The sequence below is a fragment of the Columba livia genome, chromosome 11 (assembly GCF_036013475.1).
Source record: "Columba livia isolate bColLiv1 breed racing homer chromosome 11, bColLiv1.pat.W.v2, whole genome shotgun sequence".
NCBI classification, from domain to species: Eukaryota; Metazoa; Chordata; class Aves; order Columbiformes; family Columbidae; genus Columba; species Columba livia.
In genome coordinates, this window is record NC_088612.1 from 13,936,580 (window position 1) to 13,959,932 (window position 23,353).

At 36.0% G+C, this 23,353-nt stretch overlaps 1 protein-coding gene across 13 annotated transcripts in view; it reads right to left on the reverse strand.

The window, feature by feature from the left end:
- Nucleotides 1-23,353, reverse strand: part of ZNF280D (zinc finger protein 280D) — a 42,821-nt gene that overhangs the window by 3,344 nt on the left and 16,124 nt on the right. For 11 of the 13 annotated variants that reach the window (XM_065076959.1, XM_065076954.1, XM_065076955.1 and 8 more), the window contains 11 exons: nucleotides 21,882-21,991; nucleotides 20,169-20,395; nucleotides 17,617-17,774; nucleotides 17,094-17,194; nucleotides 16,850-16,996; nucleotides 16,140-16,274; nucleotides 14,326-14,567; nucleotides 13,683-13,823; nucleotides 12,002-12,064; nucleotides 11,295-11,413; nucleotides 11,068-11,104 (listed from right to left, as the gene is read on the reverse strand). In XM_065076959.1, the coding sequence (XP_064933031.1) occupies nucleotides 11,068-11,104; nucleotides 11,295-11,413; nucleotides 12,002-12,064; nucleotides 13,683-13,823; nucleotides 14,326-14,567; nucleotides 16,140-16,274; nucleotides 16,850-16,996; nucleotides 17,094-17,194; nucleotides 17,617-17,774; nucleotides 20,169-20,395; nucleotides 21,882-21,991 (1,480 nt within the window). Of the gene's footprint in view, nucleotides 1-8,352; nucleotides 8,451-11,067; nucleotides 11,105-11,294; nucleotides 11,414-12,001; nucleotides 12,065-13,682; nucleotides 13,824-14,325; nucleotides 14,568-16,139; nucleotides 16,275-16,849; nucleotides 16,997-17,093; nucleotides 17,195-17,616; nucleotides 17,775-20,168; nucleotides 20,396-21,881; nucleotides 21,992-23,353 lie in introns of all 13 variants that reach the window. The other 2 variants (XR_010475462.1, XR_010475463.1) reach the window with 1 other exon arrangement.

The following is a 23,353-nucleotide window of genomic DNA, read 5'->3' on the forward strand; positions in this document are numbered from 1 at the left end:
ACATTAAAAAGACTAGAAAATGCAAGAATGATAATAACTGCATTATATAGAAAGAAGGACTTCAGTGAATAGTTATAATGTAAATTCTGACTTTTATTTAATTAAAACAATGAACCCGTCTTCTAAAGCACTATACAAACCGTGGCCAGACTATCAAATATGGGCTATACTAATGAACTAGCTGCCATATCACCTATACGAAGTCAGGTTTTAGGATGAGACTATTCAAGGGAGTAGCACAAGACAATTTTGAATCGAAGAGATAAATCTACCAGGTGCAAACATACACCCATCGTAAGCTACAGAAGGGGATTTTTTTTTCTTTTTCTCATTGCATAAAAAATGTACTATTTGGGTCCCAAGTGAGGCTGAGGCTCTGAATATTTGTTGTTTTAAAATACTACTACACCATCTTTTTTTGCTGCTCTTTGCTATGCATGTTCACTTTTAGAGTATTGTATTCTTTTATATTGGTATTTTATATTAAGATTTTAAAAATCATTCCAGGAAAAAAAAAAAAACTCTACAGCAATCTGGAAATCTACAACAAGCAGGAAAAAAAATATCCTACAACTCTACAACAGAACTATAAACAAGTGACATTCACACATCTGCATACAGAGTAGCTGCAAAATATGTGCAAACACACCTTGAGTCTGTGAAGTATCTGCAGGTAATAAAACCTGTATTACAGCTGCACTTCCATTAACAGTTTGGTGTGAAACACCCCCATGGTTTTGAAGCACACTGCTGGATTGTTCCTACCTACTGGTTTTGTTCACAGAGCAGTCCCGGGGTATGGAAACTAGATTGTCTCTTGAGGAAAATGAACTGGAAGCTCTGATCTAACGGAGCTGGGTCCCCTAGAATCCAAACCAAGAAGGGCTGTTCCACGCAGCTCTCACTAAGTGCACAGTATGGGCATTCTGTCCAGGAAACACACGCCTGCTCTAAGTGACACCCTGAACCACAGCGCAGCAAAGATGCAGAATTCTCAGAATCGAGTGCTTTGATCTCCTGATCTGCTCCTGCAGCACTAATGACTTGCTAATATCAACATAACTACCTTGGCCTAATAACAGAGAAAAGTGTCTGAAGACTGAGAATCTCCGGTGCTAAAACTACAACACTCCAGATGTCTGTCTTAAAGCCCCTAAAATAGTATCAAAGTTTTAACAGAAAACATAGTATAGATTTATTTATTTTTGTCTATTTAAACACAAGGATAGAGAAAAGTAGTACATCATATTCAGCTAGAATTAGAGTGACTGTTTACTACTTTGTAGCTTAAAGACACAGCTTCTAATGTCTGAACCATTTGGCCTCAAGTCTTAAGCAGCTATTTTAAGTGAAAGTAAAATTTTGAATGATTTGGCTCAGGCTGCATATGACTAGAATCAAGAGAGACAGAGCAGAACTAAGAAGCAAAGTAACCTACACAGAGACTCTGCAAGCAGTTTGCATTTTTTTTTCCAAAGGCACTATAAATGCATATATAGCAAGTAACTGCAATTATGTTTTGACTAAGCTTTTAAAGGTTCAATTTGCACCAACAATTATGAAAGCTCACTACCTGGAATAAGCTACTTCAGGCTGTGGGATCTGGAGTAATAATTTAGATAAAGCAAGTGACTGAAAACTGCCATTTGGAAACAGCCACACCAGTCTTCTAAAAGCATCTCCTGTGCATGCTTACAGGGCTTCTTGCCCATATACTCTCATTCTCATTTAGGAAATTCTATGTGCCTAAGTGACTAAATCAAGAAATCTAACTTTTTTTTTTTCCTGTCTGAATACAACTGTAAGTTAATTTTGGTTTTAAAATAGAAAATTTCACTGTACATAAAGATGAATATTTTAAATTATAATTTGTATCTCAACCTCTTAAATATTTAAAACTGTGTAAACAATGTTACATACTTCTAGCATTGTATTTTTTCCCCCACAGAGGTAGTATATTTTGTTTCAATGAGGCCAAGTTATGCAGCAAGTATTTTAAAATTGTATGGTGAAGTCAAGCTTATTCTATCTTCCAAAACACCCTTTGCTATACTTCTATCTACTTTGTTATATTTCTGTCCTACAAAACCCACAGATGTATGAGCCATGCTAAGAAACACTTTCCAACTTATCTCTCAGTTTCAAATGCTATGCTTTTAAACAACCTGATTCATCAAGTTCTGGTTTTGGTTCTTCAGCACCCTAGGAGACTGTCCTTGAACCTCCTGCTGTGTGTTTGAATAAACAGCCAAAATGTCAAGCACCTGCTGCAGTGAATAACAGGCACTTCATGGCACTTCGGAAAAAAACACAGGAGATTCCCCACGGTCCCCAAGGCACTGATGCGCAGCTCACTGTTTGCAAGGTCTTGGTTCAGACATCCTGGAAGCTCAAGCAGCCAACACCGAAGTAGCCTGTTCTGCCAGTATTCTCCATCTTCTCCAACATTAGGGGCTAGTACGTGTGGGCTGGTCTTTGTTTTGGTTTTTGCTTGGGTGGGATGTTGCCATTTTTGGTTTATTTTAAAATTAAAGCCATTATTACGGAATACAATTTTGTGGAACAAAAATACAAATGCCACATCTTCTATAATGCTGGAACACAATATGGGATGAAAAATTACGAAAACTAAGAGAAAACACATCAGAAGTGGTAATGGAGTCTCTGGAAAGAAAAGGTGTTACTGTGTATGTTTGAGAATCTTGCTTAACGCTGTGGAATGAAGGTGAACAGTCTTCTCACATTTCTACAAAATCATTGCTTCTGTCAAAGCGATCTCACCAACCCCTTTGCATTTTGGAAAGCAGACAAGCAGTGTCACAAGAAAAGTCCTTACTAGATCTGAGGACTTCTCCCACTCTCTTACCAGCTCGGATTTCTGTAACAGATTGCCCTTTTGGATAGGCAATAGAAAAATAACTTGTCACAGAAGAAAATTCTATAAAACCAGAATCCAAGGATGGTACGTTTAAAAAGAGCTACTGTGTACTGTGAGATCATTTAGATGCCTAATAGGCAGAAACCATGGGGAAATTTGTACACATGCCTAGAAAAATATAATTTGGACCTGAAGAGGCATTTGCAAAGAATTTCATCTTAAATAAGTACAAATAAAACAAAAACCTCAAAAAGTTACAGTTCAGAGTCAATATTTACCCAGATCTCACATTATATTTCAGGCCAATTTCCGGGTTCCCTGAAGATGAAGTTTTAGAAGGCAACTAAACTATTCCTTCATTGGAGCCTGGTGTACAGATCAACCAGAATGGACTGACTGCAAACTGGAAATCTTTGGGTGTGGCAGGCATACTAACGGTGCCCCTCCAACATTGCCACATCTTTTTGTAGTAAAATACAGAAAGCTAGATTTTTTGCACTGTGCATTATCTTCTAAACACCATGACCCACTACTATATGTATAGTTAAAAAAAAAATAATGCACTTCAGGGTTCCAGAAGAGCATTTCAGAATTTTATGATGTTTTCTTGGGTATACAGAAACTATAAGATAAACTTATTTCATGTAACCTGTTCCAGTTATCTCACCTCAAGAAAGACAAGAACCAACAGTCTTAAGATGGTTAGCAATGCTTTTATTCTGTTTCTTACTGCAATTCTACATGAGGCACAATCTCCTCACCATAAAGGCCTTTTGAACCATGATTGAAGTATTTAAGATCTGAAATGACAAATTTGATGAAATGTACTTTTAAAAAGTGCATAAAGCTACATCATGACTGAACAAAAACATTCTGCAAAACAAGTTCAGTTTTCATTGTCTGCCATAACTGGAATACCCAGAACACAGCTGTAGTTTACTTCAGGGCAACTATAGAACATTGCAGCTGACCTCCAGCTGCTATTTGGAGGAGATACTTCCTTCAAAATACCTGCACAGGCACAGTCCATACATTAGATTAGCTATAAATTATTTAAATTTATTGACTTTAAAACCACATTAATTAAACTGCTTATCTCAACATCGCTAACATTGATTTTCTGTGTTTATATAAGAAAATGCTACTGCAGAGATAGCAAGAAGTATGTCTCCTACAAAACCTTGTTAAGTCATCAGTTCTAATATAAAATCTAACCTTTCAAAGGCTTGCTATTAAAAAAAGAAAAAAAGAACAAACCCCTCAAAATTGCTTATGCTTGTATCTTCTTTGTTGATGCTGCATTAAAGGCAAATTTAATCTGCTGAAGTATGGTGCTGCCTCTGTTATATTTAAATAATGTTATTAATCATAAATTAAATGATTCATGACCTCAGCGAGTCTTAATGGCTGTCTACAAGGTACAAAATATTTGACAGAAGAAACCGCTTTATCAACTTAAATTTTACGAAAAATGTATACTACTATTAGATTGATATCTACCACATGTGTTTTCCTAATTTAATCCAGGAAAGCAGTAACAAAAAAAAGACCTTTTAAAGAATTTTAGCACATACTTTCAGCACACTAGCACACTAATCTTCTAGCAGGTAACCAACAACTTCAACCGTAGTATAAACAATCATTTATAACTATTTTAATTATCACATCTTAATTTGCATTCAAATATGGCAAAAATAACAACAACAAAAAAAAGGTTGTTTTAAAATAACATTGCTATATTGTCTATTTTAACAGTAAGGAAAATGATCAGGGTATATCAAATGACAACACGTTTTTTGGGTCAGGGACTTGAAACACTCTGAAATATTTAGTCATATGTAGCAACAGCAGCAAAACATGATGCAACACCAAACATGTAGCTTAGAAATCATTAAAGCAGTGAAGCTATGTAAGAACTTAAACAAATTAGCAGAAGGTTAATAAATGGATACTAAACCAGAGAAGACTATCACCTGTGATGATGCCAACACTTTCGTGATATAAGAAATCTTAAATCCCATAGTTTTCAATGAACAACTAAAGCAATGTACTTTCTTTCATCTGTGGAGCTACAGTGCTTCTAGAAAGAACATTATGAAAAGAAAACAAAGATCTTGACCATCTCTGGTAAGTACAGCCTGCTAGTCCACAAATTTGAGCAACTTTGAAACCGCTCTAGAACTCTCCAAAGATTCTTTATTCTACATAAAAATAAACTTCTAGTTAAGAACAATGAAAAAATGGCCCTTAATTGTTAATCTCTTGAAAAAATGTCCCCAAAATGTAGCAGCTGCGCACTACGTTTCAGCTCGAGATACTCAATAGAATTGATTGGCCATAAAACCAAAGAGACTCACAATAAAATCTAGGTAAGCAAGAACACTAATTTAGGCATCTTAAAGTTCAGGTTGATCTGAAACTTTATTTGATACGTGAGGAGTCATCTAGGACTAATGGAAGAGTTTTTGAGTCAGTGAAACACGTAGACTCTAAAATGCACAGTCCAAGCAAAGATGAGAGTATTCCCATTTCTGAAATTCATCCAGCCTCACTGCTTTCCCTGCTCTCACATAATAAAATTATGTATATCTGCACACACACACAGAGCTCAAATAATGAACAGTTGTCTTCCCAGCAATCTGTCATGTTTTCTTACAACCAAAGAGTTATTTGAGTAAGCAGTACTGAAACTCGGCTGGAATCATTTGCCAATCATCCCTTTTTTGTTCAGCCCTAACCAAAAGGAACCTTTGATAGGGCAACTGTAGCTTCAAGAATTTCTAGAAAAGAACTTTACGTAATTTAAGTGGCTCAAAGGTACCTTCCAGCCACTCAACTGAACCACACCCGGCATTAAAAATATAAATTTATTTTTACAAGCAAGAGAATGAAAAGGTCTTTTTGTTTTGTTTTGTTTTTTAAGAGCCCCAGCTTTTAGCAGAAATTCCCCATTTTGAAAAATATAACTCTAAGTAGAAATGATAACTCATAAAGCACAATTCTCCCCCAAATATCTGATTGTGTGAGCATTTGCTAGGAGGGTACATGTCAATGCATAGTTAGAGAGAAGAAAAATGTGCCACTATGCTCTGCTGGTTTCTGGTTTTAAAATGTTAATGACTGAATGTGAAAGTAAAGATGGTGACATTCATGTTACTTGACACTGTCTCCAGTTTCTCACCTGTAAAATGGGGTTAACAATGAAAACAGCTACATAGTTATTATCATGAGTAGTAAAATATTATTAACCTCAAAGCTGAAGTTACAGTCATTTAATAGAATAACAGGAATACTTTCAAGTCAGAAAGACTTTCAAAACAAAGGTAGTACAGAATTAATACATTCAAGTGAGGCTGCCCTGCAACTACATGTCTTTTAAGAGCCCATAATGCAGTGACATCCAACATCCTAAAAATAACACAAAAAAAGACAGATTAAGGTACAAACAAATGAAATTTTAGTTCTTTGACCATAAACTAAACTGGTTATACCACGCATATTCATGCTCTGTCCTTGCAGATGTGCTCCAATATATTGCATTATTCACATAACTTGGTAGTTGTTGGGACATTCATGGATATTTGAGTCAGGCAGGTTTACCTGCATGGTTTAGTACCAGTTTTATGTCTTGAGTTTTCCACATGAGTGACTTTTCTGAGATCCTCACACAAATAAACAGAACAGGATGGCACGGTGCCCTTTGTTTCTATATGAACTATTTACACAAAGCTGGCAATTCTGAGTGTGGCTTACAAGTGTTTTAACTGCAAGTCTGAAACTTTAAAAAAATTGTGTAGTAAAGCTGTAAAAGAACCAAATGATAATATTCAAAATGAGCAGACGTACAATTTACATAACTTAAAATTGAAATGTCAATCTAGTGTATGTAATTTCTGGGAAATTCTTAGAGAACCTTGCTGAAAGCCATGAAAATCTGCCATCATATTCCAGTTTCGTTGCTGCTGAAAACCTGAATGAAAGTGAAATATCACAAATTCAACTTTCTTTGAAATGCAACAGCATGTTCACAATGAAAACACAAACCCACTATGCTTTTTTGAATGCTGCTGTGTCAAAACAGAAGTAAGTCCTGCAAGAAAAACCTGAAGTAGGTAACTGACGCTTTAAGTTGGACAGCAGCATTCAAGATGGAACATAGCTTCTGTCAGAAGAAAAAAAAGTAGCAAAAAGAACAACGAGATTTTAGAGTACTGAGTAAGCGTGCAGATGCTCAATCACAAAATATGCATAAGAGACAATGGATGACAGGACCGTTGTTATTATTAGCAATACCACAGTGGTTGCAGAAGCTCGCTATCACCAAAACTGTTACTGTTTGAATACTAAAGGTGAAGAGGACAAAAATACTGGTAAAAATTAATTTTCTCAGAGAATTTGATTATGCAGGAAAAGAAAGTGCTGCAAATCAAGAACAGCTTGCATTCATCAGAAATAATCTCTTATAACTCGAAGGTTATAACGGGGACTGATCTCAGAGTAAGATTAGCTCTATCTATTAGGTTGCTTGGAAGCTAGTAAATTAGAGATTAAACCAAGACACATATCCACTGTAAGCAGGAGGCTGAGTTTGGAGGAACACTAGATGTTCATCATGACAAAAGGAAAGCTCATCATACATCCAGACCACCTGTTGATGGATAAACTTGCCACAGAACATCTAGAACTAAAGATGAAGTCAGAAGCAGTGAAATCAAAGGCAGCAGATGTCTCAGCAGCTTGAGTAGAGCATCCTTGAAGATGAGAAATGATACCAAAAGAATAAAGTGTGAATGAACTGTGGCTGCTCCACCCTTAGAATCAAGGCTCAATAAATGTATCTGCTTCCATCACATGCTCTCCTCCTACAGTATTTAGGAGTAAAAAGAAGCTTAGCTACCAGAGCAAAGCAGCTAATAAATTCCTTTGGTCAAGATTCACTTTACGCAGTTACACGCAACAGAAGTAATTCAAAGCATATTTTGCTACTATATACTGTAAAGTCATTGGCAGACAAAAATGCAACTTACTTGAATATTAAATAGATCAGGACTTGTACATTTTAGTGAACACCCAAAGAGAATGACAAAGCCCTTTAGTCTCAGAAGCTAGGATCAAGTTCAGAATAAAATGGGCTTTGATGTCAACACATACGTCATCATTTATATACTAGTCTGGCTTGGGATGATATTGAGAGACTTGAGCAGCAAAGAAACACTGCTATGAGCAGCAAAGAAACACTGCATCATATACGTCAAACTCCTGGTAAGCCTCTCTTCAAAGGAGTATAGCCCCCAAAAAGCTGCAAGTCAATGCTGCAAAGCAGAGAACATTATCACAGAAGGGGCCTTTGCCAGACTACAGTATTTGGAGAACGACCAGACCTGCTGCCTAAAAGATGCAAGAAGAGAATACCACAGCTTCAATGTATGAAGAAAAAGGAAAAGGTCTGGTCAGATCCTTGTTCACTTACATACCAAAATAATCCCAAGCTGGACTGGGTTGAATTTTCTGGTCCACAATGATGTATCAGTGAGCCAAGGCAGTATAGGATACCTGCTCACTTTCAACTCCCCTGCAACAAAAATGTCTGCTGTCAGTTCATTTAAAAATATGTTAATTGTTGCGCAAAGCAGAGAGTTGAGCATTAGAAGAGTACTGGCATAGTTACTAAGCCTTATTCCCTCAACACTAAACAAACAAGGCAACTTTACTTAGAGTAACAATTTAAAAAGCAATTGCTGCTGGAACTTCTCCAGCCATGTTTTCTGTATTACTAATTGCAGGATTCTGGTCCAAAGACAGTCCCATCAACACTACACAGAGCTCACAGAACATGTCTGGTCATTAGCAATAAAGATGAGTTTTACAACACACACAGACAGGCTGATGCATAATAAAAGATACCAAAGGACACCATCTGAGAGATGCAAGAGAAGATCCAAAGGCATTCAAGATTGTAACTGTGAGTCATTGTTTCTGATGATGAAGTGATTCTCAAGAGCCCCACAAACAAGTCATACCTCATTGAATTATGGGTGAAAGAATGGGAAGAAACATTCATAGATCACTGAGAAACTACACAGCAGAAGTTATGAATATTGTCTACAAGTTCCTCTTCTTCCAAAGCAAACCACAGAGCACCATGAAGAACAGTCTCGCAAAAAGATGAACATTTTTGTGTGCACTCTGTACTGTAGATAAGGAATCAAAAAATGTGCTGCACAGGTATATTTATGCTCTTAGGTTCAACAATGTTATATTCTTGTCCAAAGTATCAGAAAATTAGTATACAGAACAGGACAAGATTTACTGAAATTAATGAAGTCTATAAGCATGACAGTTTCAAAAAGCACCATCACAGATTGTATCACCTCATGTGGTACCCGTAACTAATCTTATGTCAACATCAGAGATCTCAAAAATAATGGTTATCTGCATCTGTCCTAATCTAACAGCTTGCAGAAACAAACCTGCACATATTCTTGACTCCAGACCTTTTCAGCGCTCACCCATCTGTTTCTGAGTAATATATACTTTGTCTATTCAACATTCTTAAATATGTATTACAGAGATGTCATATGAAAATACTATTCAAGACAGCTAGATCCTTGTGCAGTACTGACAACAGCCTGCCACAGCGGTACCTCTTCCTCTCTGTTCAATATTATCTATAACCTTTCCTTACATGTAGTTCAGCAAGTATTAATTCCCAAACACTTACTACCAGCTCCAAGTAGAAAAGCTAAGGGTGTATCACAGCTCAAAACTTTTTTTTCCCCATTGCTCGAGTTTTGCTGAAATCTAAACTGTTAAAGGACACAAGCCAGCCTGGATTAATGAAGGGAATGTAGCTCACCCTCCTAGATGACTCTTACCAGTATTTTGTCCAATTTCAATATTCTGTGCTCCAAAATCAGAAATTTCATTTTTCAAATGGCTTTTTAGAATGTTTTCCCAAATTAACTTCCTTCTCCTGTCTATTAGTTATCTCAGACTGCCAATTCAACTGCATCACATGCTAAACAGTAGAGTTTTGAAGTTTATAGCATTTATCTTGCTCTACTATTACTCATAGCCAAAGAGAAGCATGTCCAAGTTTGGATCAGATAACAGGCTATTCCAGTATCCCCTCTTATCGGCCAATTTATGGAAACTAAGAAAGAAAATAGTTAATTGTTATGAAATAACCCATTGGGAATATTTCCAACACTGAGTAAGGGCTGATTTATGCTTAGAGGTCTAAGAACTTCTCACTCTGTGGAAGAGTTCACATCATGCATGAGAATGTGTAATCCCTTTCAGAATCCTGCAATAGGCTAGATGGACTCAACAGTACCTTGTTGCTAAATCAAGGTTAAACATTCTCTTCCATCTTTTAAAATACCTTCTTTGCAGTCAAATTGCCATTTTTGTTTCTGTGTTTTTAAACAGTTTAGAGAGAACTCAAATGTTTGATTGAACTGACACACAAATGAAGGCATGAGTAGGCTAAGAAGCTACAATGTAAAGCTTCAGGTAGCGTTCCAGGATAACCAGAGATGGCTTGGCAAGTCTCATTCTTCTAAGGTTAAAAGAAGCCCCAAGTAAACACTGCAACACAATCTCCACAACACTGCAGGTTCTTTTTCAATTCCTTAAAAATACCTGAAAGCCAAAATCCTATTAACTTTTTTTCGGAAGTCAGAATTTAAAAGTTACTACAAAACAGGATACCTTTGTCATATAAGTAATATAATTTTGAAAATAATTTGTAAATATTTAAAAAAGATTAAGTCTGAATCTGTCTTACTGCAATAAAGGTAAGGGTTTTTTTCCATTCATATTAATATTATGTAAAGAACATAAACCACTCATTTAATAAAGCTAGTACTAAAGCAAGTTGAAATAACAGTCTCACTATGTCTAGACTTTGAAGTCAGCATTGAGAAGTTCTAATATTGCAAAACCTATTGCTGTCTCTTTGGCCAAACTGACCAAAAACCTGGTTTTGATTTTGGCTGCAGTAGGTGATCATTTTATCTCCCCATTCTTGTAATTGTCGACATGCAAAAAGCACAAGTAAGGGTCTATGTTCATCCATACTTTTCAAATTCTATGACATTTAAAATAATCCAAATTCAAAGTGCAAATTTTGGCCATCTGTCACTAAACTAATAGAAATAAACATGGAGCAGTAAAACAAAACTTACTCAGATACTTGTTCAGCAGTTGGGATATCTACAGAAACTGAAAATAAAAATAAAGGATTTAATTAAAAATATTTTAAAATGTGGAAATACAGAAGTAGTCACTTTCAAATTCAAGTACATAGAAATAATGACAATGCAACTGAAAAAAAGACTGCAAAAACACAAAGATTCCATGTGTAAGTATTTATACAAGTATACTATATAGAAAAGACACTGTATGTACTCACCTTTCTCTATAATAACTTGGCAAGTATGAGTGTGGCTTTCACTCAGATGTGTGGCCATGCTATCTAAGCCAGAAACATCAGTCAGGAAATCACAGTTAAGACATACTACAGTAACACCTCTAGAGAAGAGAAAGCAAAAAGGAAGTATAAATACGATTGTGAAAACAGTTTAATTAATTTACGGCAACTGGACAGACTATAAAGAAAGAAAGAAAATTTCTTGTAACTTCAGATAAGATGACTCACAAAAACATATTCTTACTTTTTATACTGTAGCTAGCACCTGGAAATCCCAGTCAATGACCAGGGCATCTCCATGCTCGATGTAACACAAAGAACATCACTTTAGACAGATATTTATCTGTAAAGCATGATTTTCTCAGTTTTGGTTGGTTGTTTGGGTTTGTTTCCCTCCCCACCCCCAATATTTTACATTATGTAAAACTGGAAAACAAAGAAATAGAAATAAAGAAATAGAATTTTTTTAAAACTGCTCAGCACTAGGAAAGAAGTCAATAAATGTCAACAAATAACAAATATTTGTCACTGAGCAGAGCAGATAGTGGAAGAGTTAATGTTTTTATTTCTCTGCTCTTTCTAAATTGTGGAAGCCTAGAAATTCAAGAGGTTCTAATCTCATTTAACCAATCAATTCACTATCAGAAATTAAAATCATAATGACTTGTAACCGAAAAAAGGTGAATTACCGTAGCTCTTCCGAATGCCTCTTATAGATCCAAAATCTTTTACTTTGACGAGCACTGTGAAAACTAAATATAAGAGAGAATTACTACGTAGACTGGTTTTCTAGAGTATATTACTCTACATATACCCTAGACTGAAGATGGTACCGTGATTTGCTTATGAGAAGGCATGAAAATAGAAGACTCAGTTACTAACCTGAATTATTCTAAAACACAAAATTGCTGAAAGCTTATGGGTTTGTGAACCTCAGTTCCAGCTTAAAACACTGGCTCTCTTATAAATAACGAGTTTGGGAGGGGCAAGGCTTAACTTTGTTGGCACAGTCTTGCAAGAATATTAGCTACATTGTGTCCATCAGCAGTTTAGCCCTTGAAGCATTGTGGCTGTAGCTGCACACTGCTCCGGGAAAGAAACGAAGCTTTGCTGAACTCACACTTCCTAAAGAGATGACTTTAAAGGAGATAAATCACTTTTTCAGACAACCCATAATTTATCTCATAGTGCCAACACGGTACTCTCATATGAAACAAAAAGTGAGCAGCTGAGTATGGGAGCTGCTACTGCAAAAACATGTTCCCTCTAACAACCTTCCTCCTCACCACCCCTTCTTCCTTACACTCACCAAAAAAGTCAATGATAGGTGCTGCAAGGGGTCAAAGTAGGGGGAGCATGAGTGCACCAAGGAGACAGCGGACAAAAGACTGGCTGTTTTACTGCGTAGTTGAATTTGACAACACTGAAAACAGGGGCAACAGTAGGAACAGTTTACCTTAGATTCTCCCTGTCCCCTTCTGGAGTGAACATTCTCTTGTACAAGCACAGCAGTTTTTGTTCTTTTTTAAAGCGTGCAACCAACAGGTTATACGCATAAAAACATGTAAAATATTTCAGCCTAGGACTTACATGAGCATCGAAATTAATAGGAACTGATCAACATATAAAATATATACAAAAGCTTTTAAAGACCTGGGTAATGAATTCAAGAATTCTAGCACTCAAAAATGCCAAGACATTTTATACATTCATGTGTTTGAAAAGACAACTGCATTCTGTATTTTCCGCAATGCATTTGGCTTGTTCAGGGCACAGGATTAAAAAGTGAGTTCTCAAAATTTTGCTTTACCATCACTGCTACACGATCTGTGCCTAATTATAGAACAGTATAACTCTACTGCTCTGAAAACTAATTCATGTTTTCTTAACAGGCTTTTGTAACAGCTGTCATGACTAATACCCTACACTGCTTCATAATCAGTGTCAAACTTCCTGCAAAATGAGATGTTATTTTTACAGATGACCAGAAGTAGAAAAAGAAAAAGTATCAATTTGAGTATGCAGTAGCTGTGGCTGTATGCATTCAGCACTTGCAAAATCAGGTGGGGTATTCAATCTGAAACCCAGAGAACATACAACAATTAGTCATTATTTGTTAAGTCTGGTTGAAAAGATTAAGGAAGATCCCACAGAAATTCTAAAGCAAAGACAGACCACCACCTGAACCAGTGGACTTTGAAGTCAAAACAAGAACACAGGGTTTATGCCTTCATTACAAAAGTAAAATTCAACCGTACACATTTCCCTGCTAGTCCTATGACCCAGTTCAAAATTCAGCTAATAGAAACACTTGACACACCTTACATGAAGTATTTGATAATCCAATACAATTTTTTTAAGAGTACTTACCTCATCATGTGATTCACATAGGCTTTGCTACAGCTAGTGTTGTATCTGCATAAGCTACAGTGGACATAAGCAGGAAAATGGCTTGCAAAATCTTTTATTTCCGAGTAACACTCAATGCATTTGTGAGCTCCCAAACGACACCTAACAGTAATGTGAAAGAGTTAACAGTTAATATCAATGCTTTAGGATGAGATAACTGTTTCAAACTTCTTGCTTCCAGTTCGCAGCAAGGTTGTCTACATTAGGGAAAAAGTGAGCCTTTGGCTTTCCTGTCACCCTTGATAATCCCCACAAGCTCTGAAATATCTGCAAAGGAAGAATGTAATCCTGCTCCTCCCCAGTTTTGCTGGCTGTTTTTCGATGTCTCAGCTACACACTGTGAGTATTAGCACCTTATTGGAAGGGAGACATCTACAATCTTCGACAAAGAAAACTGCTAACTCAGCCAATGAAATTATATTCTAGTCCATAAAACACTCATTAAATTATTAATGTAAGGATAGCAAAACTCAGTAAATTTTAAATACAAGCACCACATTCCCCCAACAGCTTGCTTTTTAATTATCTTTCAATATCAAGAAAGTAATGATCAGTTACTTACATCCAAATTATACTGAAATATATTTTAAAGATAGTATTTTACCTTAGATTATGCAATGCTGTATTTGTAACTTTTTTTTTTTTGCTGTTGGTCCATGCATTCTGCTTCTTTGCTGTAGCTGGTTTTGATTTTTCTTTTGACTTATTTGCATTAGATTTATTATGATTTCTAGTGGTTTTATTTTTAGCTTTAGGTGATAACTGAAACATGGAAATGCTTGTACTAACAGAAGATGTAGCTGATGATCCTGATTGAAGAGATCCAACAGATGCTCGAATAGTCACCTACAAGTATGAAAACAAAAATTTTTCTATTTAGATTTAAGCTTGCTAAACTCCCACTTACGTTTGTCTCAAAGTTTAAGTCACTTCAGGAAAAAAGTCATAGCATAAGAAACACTCCTCAGTAAAGACCGCTTTGAAAAATATGAAATACTGTTGACTAGAGTAAACCTAACCTCAATAGATGCTTAAAAGGCTCTTGTTTTGGTGGAAGTAGTTAGCCATGAAAAAACACCCTGCTCTCTTCAGACCTGCAACTGGCTACATCCTGCTTTCTTAAAACAAAAAAAGTGTAGCTGTGGAGAAGAAACAAAAATGTGAGGCCATTCAGGCCTGCTAAGAAGAATATCAAACAATCCCATTGGTGCCTGGATTTAACAAAAGCCTTGTGTCTTGTTGCCTCACAATTAGTCAATGTGATTCCTTCAGATATTTTCGCTCCTCATCCCAGATTCCCCTAAGGACTAATTCTAGTTCCTGACCTCTCATCTGGCATCATCACACTCCCTCATCTTGCCTGGAAATTTGGTTCTCCAGTTTTCACTTGCAGCACGACTCCTAATTGTAAGCACCTCGCCTTCTAAATCTGCTTCCAAGCTCTTCAGTCTCACAATCTACATCCTGTCAAGGTCTACGAATAACAAATTTTAGCCTAATCTAAGCTTTTTTTGCCTTTTTTTTTTTTTTTTAAATCAGGAAGACTCTGAACTCTTCAGAAAAATTGAGGTATTTGCCACAGAATAGAGAATCAGTGCTTTACATTGTGCCAAGCAACACAATCAACATCAACTTCAGTCATTTTCTCTTCCTGATTCTACGGCAAACGAACTGTAAGGAGTTGATCAGAATGTTAATTTTCTTCTTTCATTTAACCGAAAGAAGATCTATCTTCACACTACATTAAAAAACTATAGCAAAAAGTCCTGAAATCTACAGGAAAATCCTAGTCCAAGAGTCTCCTTCTTGAGAAATGGAATAATGATTTAAAGATAGCCTAACTGTTCTTATGGGACCCAAGTTTGCTTCATAAAATGCTTAGTAGAAAATTACATGCTTTTTTTTCCTCCTTCAAATGCTGGAGCTACAAAAGACCTAGTGAACTGAGTTTTAGGCACATACTGTCTATAGAGAAGCAGGTCTCGGACTCTATATGATTTTTTGCCACCACCTTCCACAGGCTGAAAATCTTTCACAAGAATCGATGCAGACCCCTCAGACCAACATCCAGACTATCTCCTTTTCTCCTAGCACAAGAAAGGATAAATGGTAGGGCGTAAATTAACCAACAGCTCAAGAAAGCAACAGCACTGACTGGACTACTGATATATGCATATACGGAAGAATGGGACAGAGAATAACACCTAAAGATCACCAGAAGAAACCATAAACTGTACCTTGCAATTCTTGCAAAAAATAGTATTTTTTAGAGTTTTAGTTTTAGAGGTGGGGAAAAAGAAAGAAAAAAGCCTTTGGTTTGGAAAAGAAAGGAGAAAAGCACTTATGTCTATTCTACCCTGTTCTCTATCATTCTTTTTTTGCCTCTGTCCCCTTTAGTTTACCTGTATGAACACTTACCTTTGTTCCAGGAGGCAATCCTTCTAACTGTCTGGGTTTCCTAAATGTTCGGTGATGCTGAGTCTTGTGATCCATTTTTTCTTTGCATGTCAAAAATTGCAGTCTGCACTTAGTGCAACGATAGATCCCTTTTTTCTTTTAAAAATGGAAGACAATCTATAGTAAGCATGAATGTCTTAATAAACAAAACTGCAACCCTAGACTGTCTCACATAATGGTCATTCAGTTTCTAAAACATTAACTGGACAAAGTCCTAATACTGTACAAAGCCAAGACACTGTGTAGGAATTACAGAGAGAATATTTAAACACTTGAAAATGCAAGCGTTTACGAAAAGAAGGAGGAATCAGGTTACCAGTTACAAGAAGATACCACACTTCACAATCTTTTTCTCTACCTGAACTAGTGAAAGGTTTGCTAGAAACTTCAAGAAAAGCAGAACGCATAACTACAACTTACTGAAGAAACCATGTAGCAGAGATACTCTTTCAATTATATTTAGAGATTTTTTTAAACAGGGAGCTGCTGTCACCCAAAAACATGAAAAATTCTAACAATTCTCTTAAAGACTTTTTAAAAGATGCAGTCATAATTCTTCTACCATATTTTATTAACTATTCTTATCCAGTAACAATCATACAAGTTTGATAGAGATTCACGATATATATTTAGCATTTTTCTAGCATTAAGGACTGAAAGTATCTGCTTACCTGATGCCTCATGTAATGATGCATATACGGTGCTCCAATTTTAATTACTTTGAGGCAAAATGGGCATAGCAAATGCTTTGTATTTTCATGAACTGTTCTAAAATGTGTTTCTACATCTGAAAAAGCTGAGGATCTGTAGTTACATACCTAAAAAAAAAAAGTTTGACTTTCTTGTTAAAAGTTTATTGACACTATAGACAGGGTGGTGGTGTAATCTAAATACAAAACAGTCACTCTGAGATACCTGGCAAACATACGGCATTTCACCTGGCTTATGATTGTCCTTCATATGTTGCAAAAGAACTTGCTCTGTTTCAAAGGATAACTCACAGATTTTACAAATTGCTAGAAAAAAAGTGAAACACAAGAAAAACAACAAGTAAAAATTAATTTGGGGTCATACGTAGATAAACTGTAATATGTAAGTATACGTGAACCGTATAAATCTATAAGGGAAAGCGATCTAATGATTATTTTACTCTTCAGAAGAAATTCCCTGTCCAATTACAAGAAGGCAGGAGTGCAAGGCCCTTGACATGAATTCTTACAGTCAAGCTTTCAATTAAAAAATCCCACAAAATTAATTTTTTTCCTATCCACATTGCTCTAACATAAATTGAACGACTGCTCAGCTCCCATATTAAATTGCAAGATTATTACACTTATAGTACAATAGGCTTATTCTGAAGTTACAAACCAACAAAGTAAAGAAAATCTCTAAAAAATTTAGGTCAGAAAAAGATTCAATGTGATACAATCCAACTTACTAGATGACTCATAAAGTGTGTGTGTACTTTCAATGTGGCACTGCAGCTGGAATGGGGTGGGAAACTGGCGGTAACAGTGCTGGCAGGTGGTGTGGCTTTCCCAACTTTCACTGCTCTGCTTCTCAAGCTCCAAGTGATGTTTCATGTGGTTCATAAACCTTTAAATGATATCGAACAGGTGGAAAAAACTACATTTTAAAATTCAGTATACATGACATATCACATGCAAGATATATAGCATTCTTTAGAAACTTTACACTATAAGGACTTCTCAATTTCAAAAAATTCAAAGGAATAAGTGTTCATTAAAAAAAAAATAATAAAAAGGCAACAAAGACTAGGCCAGAAATAATCTTTCTAAGCTCAGAAATCTTGACTGTTATAAGGAACATGTCACACACTTGAAACATGTTCCAAGACTAAGCAATTGATTGCATTTTTCATGTTTGCTTAGACAAAGTCCTTGCCTTGAAATAAAGGGAAATTAGCAAAGGCAACAACAAAACAGGTCAGCTGTTTGCACTCCACCACCACCAGAGTCTCAAAGCTACATTCTGAAGCAAGTATAACTTTAGCTCTGCTGAAAACAATGAAGTAGCAAGAACATATCTGTAATTAGGATGTTATTGCTTTTTCTGATACAACTTCCATTAAAAACTGGCAGGGTTCCAGGAGCTTTCTTTGTATAAAGCATTTAGGACTGAAGGTGAATTATGAAGGACAGTTATCAAAGAATGCCACCATGCAGCTGACAACCAAAAGCGTATCAGAAAATTCTTGGTATGTCACTACTGCAATTTACCATCTTTTCTGCATTAACAGGTCCACCTATCTGTAGCAGGAACCTATTCTGGCTGAGTAGTCTGGGCAGCCATGACAATGTTGGCAGGTGAGTTACTGGTGTAGCAGCACAAGGACAGGTTAGCTGCACAATCCACTACTGCTAAACTTCAAAAACTGTTCTACTTTGAATGCTCTTCATTTCAGAACAGCCACTCACAGAAGGAATGTAGTTACAGAAGTGGTGACCTCGGAACTGGAAAAAACAAATGAGCAAGGAGAACGGTCTTTCAAGCTCAAGCTTCTAACATGCGGTTGCTTGCTTAAGAAAAAAAAAAAGAAGAAAAAAGCCATAGAAAGCTAACTGAAGATATTCAGTTAGCAGAAGAAAGGATTTGACACTAGTACTGCATATTACCTTAACAGAACATCACTTCAATAGAGTGTTCAACCATAGATCTTTGAAAGGAAGCAGGGGATTACCCTGATCACTTTGTGCTTTTCTGAAGTGAAGTCCAGAAAACTTCGACTACAGATAGACAGGGAGTATGTATTTATTTTGTCCACTATAAATGCTTAAAGGTGTAAAATGTGCTTTGGAATAAAAATTCTGAAGATATAGAACTACAGAATACAGCTACAAAGTTAAAGTAAAAATTAATATGGCTGAAGGTCAACTCTAGAGAAATTCAAAGAAAAAAAAAAGAGTTCATTTTCAATAACTTGCTGTGGAACACATGGGCACCATAGCACCAAGAGCTTCCAATATAATGCAGAGAGAAAAAAAAAATAAAATGAAACCATTATCTTAACATAGTATTCTTTCTGCAGACTACTTTTCATGATACTGCAAGAATTAATTGCATAATTTAAGAGCTTATTTGAAAAGTACTATGTATACAAAGACAAAAACCTTCTCAACCCGTATCAAACATTGGTTATTGCTCTTAAAAAGACAAATTACAAGGCAATAAACACCATAATTAACTTGAACTATAAAATCATGAGAGTAAACTCTTTTCAAGTCTAACTACATACAACATTTTCAAGCTGCTTAAGAGAAATTACCGACACTTTTACTTAGGATTTACACATACTGAGTGATTAATAGCAAATTTAATGTTTGTAATCACATGAAACTTTTGTTCAATAATATGGGTCTAATGTTAGCATAAAGATGTTCCATTTTAATTTGCAGACTGTGTCCTTTGAAGGAATAGTCCCTTTTTCAGTTTTACATTCTGCTACTTCAGCTTCCTTGTAGAACGCGTGTAGAAAAGTTCGATGACCTTAACTTCCAAAGGAACAATGGCAGGAACTCATCCACCTATTAAAACAGCTTACTGAAGTTTTTTGCAGCATTTGGAACTAAAATTATTCCATCAAAGTAACAGATGTTACATAAGTAAAGCACCAACTATTAGTCATTGTGCATCCCTAAAGGGAATTAACACACGCATCTACTGATATCACCATCAATCCAGATAGCAAACTGTAAAATACCTTCTGTTGCCCTTTCTAACCTTGGAGTCCTACAACTGTTCTAATTAAAACTCTAAACCACTAAAATTTGTACTCTTATTTGTGAAGAGTTTAAATTATGGCCATATATGCACAATAAAAATTAATTCAAGCTCTGTTCAGTCACCCAATATTATCAGTTTTCAGTAAGAAAAAAAATCTATTCCAGAGAGACAAATCTTTAATGCATAGGACTAAGTGCTATGGGCTGTAAGTGATTAACAAACAATTAAAGAATTGAGTTCAAATACCTTATGTTATTTTTGAGAACTTTCCTACAACTGAAGCACTTAAATGTCGTATGAGTCTTCTGTTCCTGTTGTACCTGCTGCGTGTCACCTTCATGTTTCCCATAATAAAAGTCATTAACTAACATAATCAATTTTCCTTTCTCAGATTCAGCAGTCTTGCTTGTGCTTGAACATTCTGTTATGGTTGCTCCCGGGCAAAGGTTATTTACCAAATCTGGACAACAATACTGGATGGAAAGTGGGAGGAGAAGAGACAGAGACAAAGGTATCAGTCTCTCTTGCCAAATTGCACTGATGACAACAGCATTTTAAAAACTGAAGCCACTCACTAACTTAAGACACAAAGCTCAATTCTCTGACACAGACTTTATTCATATTCACATATGGATTTTGAACAACAATTAATCTTTAGGTACTGTTTAAGGCACTACATATTATAAAACCTGAAAAGGGATGATTTGCATAGGCCCACCTAAGACAAATTTAAGCTAGAAGTTAGAATACCAGTGTTGCCTTACTCATTAGAAAAATGTCTACTTCATTTATAACAAGAAAGAGTAAAGCAGCTTTTATGCAAGCCTTCTCCTGACAAGCATAAGTTTACTGAGAACTTGGATGTTTCAGAGGACAGATATTTCTCTTGCTGAATAATGGTTCTTATTGGGCAGGACTACTTTCTATAAGCCTACTAGTAAAGAGTTAATTTCCTACTGTGGAAGTGTATCTCAGTATATTTACCCCATATAGTGTAACTAAAAATTTAATCAAATAATACTAAGTAAATCCACTTCTTCAATGTTTCCTTCATTTGGTTGGTGTACTCCATGCAAAAGCTATTCTCTACAAATAACAATTAGAGAAAGATAAAACTCTTGTTTTGTTTTGTTTTCCACTATTATGTATGTTTCTTAATTGTGTTTTGAAGCTGAAGAGGACAGTAGGTACCATTTACAGTATCTTAAGCCCAGTAAATCAGAACGATCTGTGTTAACTCAGAGCCTCACAGAAATCTATTACACAGTAGTTCATAGCCTTTTTTTTTTTTTTTTTGCAAGGGTTATTCACACTCTGTATAGAGCACAAAGCCATCTCTCTGCCCCTGATATGGAATACGTATGCCTAAGAATTGCAAGAATCTTTGCCAAATAACAATAAATATTTTCCAGGAAACAATGTTTCCAGACACAGTAACAAGTAGTTTCACAAGCAGTCTGAGCGATGCTTAGTTTTGAAAGCTTTGTTTCTCTCAGTTCTTAAGTATGAACTACAAATAAAGTTTCACCCCTCAGCTGAACAACTTTTTCAGATATCAAATGACATATCAACATAAAAAGATAAGTCTACACTGTCATCCTTGTTTCAGTAGTGATCTAACACAGACGTGGGTCAAGTGGTTCTCTATTATGAAAGGCACTTCAAATTCACCTGAATCTGGCCAATGGTTCAAGAAGTCACAGCTGTGGCTGAGACAAATCATACAGAGACAGTAAATATGCCTCAACTCATTGTAAAAATAAGGCAAAAAGTGGCAAGATGTAGAGCTCCCTTACTCCATTCTTCCTCTCCATGACTGCAAGACATTGAGCATATGGGCTCTGGCTGATCATAGCCAGCAGCCAGACTATCTTCATACCAAAACATAGCCCTCTTTCGTAACCAAACAAAAGCCCACATAACTTTGTTATAAGGTTTACCAGCCCCAAAATATTTTACCTTCATATGATTTTTTAGAGGATCCATAAGATTGAAATGAATATTACACTTTGGACAAGCTCGTGGAAAAGGTCCTCCATTTTTAATGGTGCTTGATGCAGCATTTGAACCTGTGAAATATAAAATATGTTAAGATTCAGCATTCACAAGCAAAATACTCAATTTATTATTATTTACTATTCTGGCAAAATACTTAATTTATTATTATTTACTATTCTAGCAAAATATGCTATTTCAAATGAAAATATTATAATTGATGTAACTGTAGTAACCATAAGCAAGGTTTTACAACCATTTTTAACTACCCTTCCTTTTCTCTAAACTGAGTTTGAGTTTGTTCTGTTTGATATAGACCTATAAACAACTTTTATAAAATCTTAGCAACAAATAAGGAAAAAATGGGAGGGGCTTAAGGCAGCAGGGTAGAGACAAAGGTTTAATTCTGTTGCACCATGCCCCACACCAGCCTCCAGATAGGACAGATTTTTGATGCTTCTGTTTGAAGAATTCTAATTCTCAAATAAAGATGTAAAGCTTGTTTTATGCCAGGACCCGATCATCATCACAAAAGGGTTCAGATAACTGATTTTGGAAAGGAATTTCACCATCTGGTTCTCAGTGATGGGAATATTTGCCTCTGGACAGTTGCTGGAACCGAGGCCTATTCAGATGCATTGTTCCTGTTGAGTAAAGATGTATTTGGAGAACCTGGACAATAAATCCTCTCAATAATCTCTCCCAGTAATGAAAAGCTATAGTATTTCTCTTATCAACATAAAATTATTATTACCTTTTGAGCAAAACAAAAAAAACCTTCACATTAAGTTAAACTTTAATGAATGAACCCAGGCTTCCAGTTTTCTCCCAACTGCCAAAAACCATCAGAGCAAAAACTACTTTCCCAGATGAAGTTCTCTTGCATTCTTAAGTCATTCACAGATCTGAAGGGGTCCATGCTGAGTAAGTAGTTTAGAAGAAGAGGTTAAACACAGGAATAGTTTTAAGTAATGTTTCAATTATAGAGTCAACTGTACCCTGCTAGGGCTATGCAAAAATGTAATAAACACACAAATACACCCACCTTTTAACAGGAGGATGAGCGTGTGAGTTAAGAGATGACCATGCGTTATACATTTTTTCACAAAAATAGTCTTGCATAGTCCATGAGGTAGACATGGAACAAATAGTATTTTTCCTTGAAGGTAACAGTACTGCTAAGAATCATAATTAAGCAGAAAGTCCTCCACATGAGTGGACAGCCAAGGGAGAGAAGTATTGCAGAAGAGTGCTGCAAGTCTTCACTATTACTGTTTGTAAGACATTTTGACACATCACAGCAAAGTGCAAACTGAGCTGGAAGAAAATGGGTTCTGCAACAAGATCTAATATCCTGCAGTGCTTCAGTGCTGGATTCAGTGACAGGTTAGAAACCGCTGTGCTAGCATGGGACAGCTTAGAAACAAACTCACAAA